This window comes from Mesoplodon densirostris, chromosome X (genome assembly GCF_025265405.1).
Source record: "Mesoplodon densirostris isolate mMesDen1 chromosome X, mMesDen1 primary haplotype, whole genome shotgun sequence".
In the NCBI taxonomy this organism is placed as follows: domain Eukaryota; kingdom Metazoa; phylum Chordata; class Mammalia; order Artiodactyla; family Ziphiidae; genus Mesoplodon; species Mesoplodon densirostris.
The window spans coordinates 19,433,117-19,438,248 of record NC_082681.1 but is presented as its reverse complement, the minus strand read 5'-3'; the positions used below and the strand labels follow the sequence as shown (position 1 = coordinate 19,438,248).

The following is a 5,132-nucleotide window of genomic DNA, read 5'->3' as shown; positions in this document are numbered from 1 at the left end:
GGTGATAGATTTCATCACTCTACTCAGAGTGGCACATAATTTAAAACTTATGAATTGTTTATTTTGGGGATTTTCCATTTAATATATTTGAACCACGGTTGACTGAGGGTAACTGAAACCACAGAAAGAGAAATGGAGGATAAGGGGGGATTCCTGTATATATGTATGTATTCTTTCAAAATGCATTGAAATATATACTTAAAATGGGTGATTTTATTGCATGTAAATTGTAACTCAACCTACAGTTGATTTTTAAATCTGTAAAAAAGTGAGTTGAGTACCCGCAATTTAATGAGAGTCATTCTATTTCAATATGGTGCTATACAGAAGTTTGAGGACCTATGAGATGCCCATTAGAGAAACTACTAAAATAAACTTGGTGGCTCAGGAAGAACTTCTGAATGAAGTCAACAGATCCAGTGAGTAGGAATTGGTCTAGTGAAAGTTATGGGAAAGCAAAGAGGAAATACAAAATATTCCAGGCAAAGAAATCAAAAAGCTAGAGAGAGACTGGCCCATGTCAGATCCAGGAATGGTCCAATTACTAAGCCAGAAACTTGGTCCCATCCCAGATCTCTACCTCTCCCCAACCTCCACGTTCCAACTAATCACCAAGTTCACTAATGAATCGGAATGTCGCTTTTATCTGCCCATCCTCTTTGTCTTTAAGCCCTGGATAACTATCACCTACAAAATACTCGTTACTGGACTCGGCCCACATTCCATCTTCCCACAATCTATTTTCAACATCAGCCCCAGAGTGAACATTAAAACACAAATCTAATCACATCAGTCCCCCATTCAATATCTTTCCATTGTTCCCCAGTGAATACAGAATAATTGATATATGCCTTAGCATGATATATGAGAATGTTCATGATATAGCTTCTACCTTTGCTATCTTAACTCTTACCATGCCCTCTTCCTGACTTTTATATACTAAACACATTGTCTCATTCTTCTGAACTTCAGATAAAGGTGGCCCTCTTTCATTGAAATCAAGTCTCAACTCATTTACTACTTCCTTTATTGAGATGGTCCCTGCCTCATCTAGGGGAGATTTTGGGGGTTTTTTTGGCTGTGCTGCGTGGCTTGTGGGATCTTAGTTCCCTGACCAGAGACTGAACCTGGGCCCTCAGCAGTGAAAGCACAGAGTCTTAACTACTGGACCACTAGAGAATTCCCAAGGGCAGATTTAAATGTTCCTTTCTTATGCTCCAACTGTGTTATATACAAGCCCCAAGTTATCGTCATGCCCTAAAAAATAATTTAAATTGTTGTTGTTTTTATAGTTACAGCAAGCCCCATTTATTGAGTGCTCAGATTTAAAAAAAAATTTGTTTCAGGAAAGCTTTCTTATGTTACATTTCATTTATTTATTTTTATTTTTATTTATTTATTTATCTATTTGATTGCACTGGGTCTTAGTTGCAGCAGGTGGGCTCCTTAGTTGCCTCTCACCAGCTCCTTAGTTGAGGCATGCAAATTCTTAGTAGTGGCATGGATGTGGGATCTAGTTCCTTGACCAGGGATGGAATCCAGGTCCCCTGCATTGGGACCACGGAGTCTTATCCACTGTGCCACCAGGGAAGTCCCAGTGCTCAGATTTTATTTTTGTTACTTAATTGAATTCTCATAAGGAACCCAATATAAATGTATTATTTTACCCACTTTACATATGAGGAAATAATGGCTTAGGAAGGTTAAGCAATTTGCATAACGTCATACAGCTGGTGTGCCCAAGCACGGATTCAAGACCTTCTTAATTAAATCCAAATCTGAGATTCCATATATACCTGTTGTTTTTCCACTACAGCCAAATGGAGTCTGAATTCCTTGAAGACTTGGACCATAACTTTGCAATGATGTATTCATAGTTCATAATACAGTGCCTGGGACACAGGAAGTACGTGATAAATGATAAGTGCCTGACTGCTAAATGAGAGAACCAGTCGCCTTTCATACCCACCCAGGAAGGCTGACTGCCAGGACCTTGAATTGGAACCTGCTTACAATTATTTAAGGACCTGTGAATCAAAAAACTCCATTTCATTAAGCAATTCAGATTTTGCCTCTGACTTTAAGACTCTGACCTGTTACATACGAAAGGCAAGTTAATGATGTTTCCACTATTTCTGGTAATAAAAATATTCTGATACAAAATGAGGGTAATGTACCTCCAGCTCCATGTAGAGCCCTACAAACCAGTGCACAAGTTTACCTGTTCAAATGAAGAGAGAGAGTCAATGAAGTGAAAAACCACTGTAATGATTGATTCTTCTTTGCCCTGTTCTGGAAAAATCACCCAAATTAGAAATGAGGAAGAGTCAACTGGGTGTCATCCTGTAAGTCCATTTTTTATCTGACTCTACTAGGAAACTTAACTTTTCCCAGACATAGATGAAGTAGCAGCACCGGTGATTGAACAGGTTGGTATGAAGAGAAACGGTAAGGAGCAACAACTTTTGCTTTTCTGCCCATTGAAGAAAGTTATAATTTTATTGTCCTGCAGGCTCTCAACCTGCTTTCTACCTAGATTAACAAGAGCAGTTCTGCACTTCCTTCTCCTCCACTTAACAATCAAGGCTCCATAAATGTAAATGCTTTTTCTGAACCACCTGTCATTGTGCTGGTTCTCTGAATAATGGATGAAATAAAACTTTGACAGGCGTTCACCAACAAATGTGCAGGATTCATGATTTGTAGAAATTAGGTATTGTGCTTTCAAGCGGCTTTTTGGAAGCAAGGAACTCTTTCCCCAAAGCCTCCTAACTAATTTCTCCTTAACATCGCCTTGGCCAAAATCAGATCAAGATCCATTTCCGAAGGGGCACGGAACTGACTGGTTTGGAAGAGTCAGCATCCGGGACTGAATGATCACCAGTGGGGTTTCCATCACCAGGACCACCACAGGGCGATCTTTTCTGTTGGATAATGCGAGACTCAACATCAGCCACAGCATGGCAGGGGACACACCTTCTGAGCAAGTCATGGACCCCACTTACTGGACCAGGGAGGGAGAGGTGCCATATTCATTGAGACTCAATTTCTTTTTGAACAGCGTCTGACATTTATTGAAAACAAGGAAAAGACGTTTGTCCAGGTAGTGTAGAAGAGCTGGGCAGAGTGCAGGGGTTACTGTGTGGAACAAAAGGCACACATCAGAGAGACAGCTGCACATTCAGAAGAGAACTGGATTCTGGGCGAAACGAACAGGTCCACAGGAGACAATGAGTGACTCGATTTGGCTGCCAGGCACCCCTGGGACCTGGCGGCCACCTGGCAGGAGCAGAAGATGTCTCTGGGAGGAGGGAGGGACTGGGTCCCGCCGAAGGTGAAAGGCTGGCCGGCCCCTCCAGGGCGGTGGCGAGCTGTTGGAAGCATTGTCCAGAGGCTGTGCCCAGCTCAGACACCTCCCGGGCGAGTCCAGACCGCTGAAGGCTGCAGGCTGTCAGCGGAATGCGGTGGATGGCGGTGGCGATGGCGGTGGCGGTGGCGGCGGCAGCGGCAGCGCAGGTCTCTGGGCACCTGCATGCGGGCCCAGGAGTCTGGCAGAGGGCGGGCGGTTGGCAGCGGCCGGGCTGAGGGTGGTCTGTCCGGTGTGTAACAGGAGTCCGGCTTGCAGCTGGAGCGCACGACCGAGTCCAAGTGTGCAGGGGAGGGGCCGGGCTGGCCCGAGAGGGCAGCGGCCGCTCCAGAGCCAGGCCCGGCGGCGGCAGCAGCGGGAACCTGGAGCGCTATTCCTGGAACAAAGGCAAGCACTACGCGGGAGGGGACACGAGCGCGGGGGAGAGCACGGGGGAGATCGCGGCGACCCGAAGGTGAGGGAGGGGGGAGGCGCGGCGGGAGGACGCCGCTTGTGGCGATCTGGGCGGTGGCGACTGGCGCGGCTGACCCTCCCCCGAGCACCCGCCCCCAGGCCCGAGGGGCTCCCGGCCTAGAAGTCCTCGTCCTCCACCCATCCAAAGACCCGCTTCATCTCGGCCAGGAAGCCCCGGTAATCGTTGAGGAGGGGGCTCTGCTTCCTGATGTAGGGGATCACCCACTGCAGGGCGGGCCCGGTCAGGCGGGTGATGAGGAACGTCACCTTCAGGGCATCGTTGGTGAACAGGGTCTCGTCCACTAGCATGTAGGCGCCCGTCTGCACGATAAACTCCGGGAGCCGGTCGGTGTCGCCGTCAAACGTCTCGGGGAAGGGGATCGGGTTTCTCCACCGACGCGTCTGGGGCCGAATGGGCAGGGCCAGGAGGGCCTTGATCAGCTGCACTCGGCCGTCCATCGCGCCTCGCTCGCTTCGCTGGGTCCAGCGAGGCTAAGCGGAGGTGGGCGAGGAGGCGTGGCGGGAAGTGCGTGTGTGCGGAGGCGGGCCTGGTCCCGGGGTGGGCGGGGCCATGGGCAGTTCCCGTTGCAGTGGGGTTCTGCCCACATGGCCTGGCATTTGCTAGGGCGCAGGTGCAACAATGGGGAGTACCTCGCGCCAGAGAGGACGGGGGAGGCGCTCCGTGCAGGAGGAGGGGCCATAGCTAATGGTTCTCAAGGAGTTAGGGGGTCGAGTCAGAGGGGCGGGACCAAGGGTTTTTTGGGTGGGCCACGGGGAGGGGCAGGAGCCAGGGGCAGAGCTCAAGACAGTGAATCTTTTTATCTGTTTAATATCAAATTTTTGCTATTGCCGTATTTTATTTTTTCACTGAAGTATAGTATTATATAAGTTATAGGTATATAATATAGTGATTCACAATTTTTATTGGTTGTACTCCATTTCTCATTGTTATAAAATACTGGCTCTATTCCCTGTGTTGTACGGTATATTCTTGTAGCTGATTTCATACCTAATAGCTTGTACCCCCATATTGCCCCTCCCACTTCCCTCTGCCTACTGGTAGCAACTAGTTTGTTCTCCATATCTGCGAGTCTGCTTCTTTTTTGTTATACTCACCAGTTGGTTGTGTTTTTTCCATTCCCATATAAGTGACATCATATAGTGTTTGTCTTTCTCTGTCTGACTCATTTCACCTAGCATGATACCTGCCAAGTCCATCCGTGTTGTTTCAAATGGCAAAATTTCATTGTTTTTTATGGCTCAGTAGTATTCCATTGTATATCTACCACATCTTCTAAATCCATTCATCTGT

General features: G+C 47.5%; 1 protein-coding gene across 1 annotated transcript; it reads right to left on the bottom strand.

The window, feature by feature from the left end:
* Positions 1–3,405: 3,405 nt before the first annotated feature.
* On the bottom strand, positions 3,406–3,933 carry LOC132481507 (CAAX box protein 1-like; the record flags this gene model as incomplete). The annotated part of the gene is made up of 1 exon (XM_060086397.1): positions 3,406–3,933. A coding segment is annotated over one exon (528 nt), but the record flags the coding sequence as incomplete, so codon positions are not given.
* Between the last annotated feature and the right edge of the window lie 1,199 nt (positions 3,934–5,132).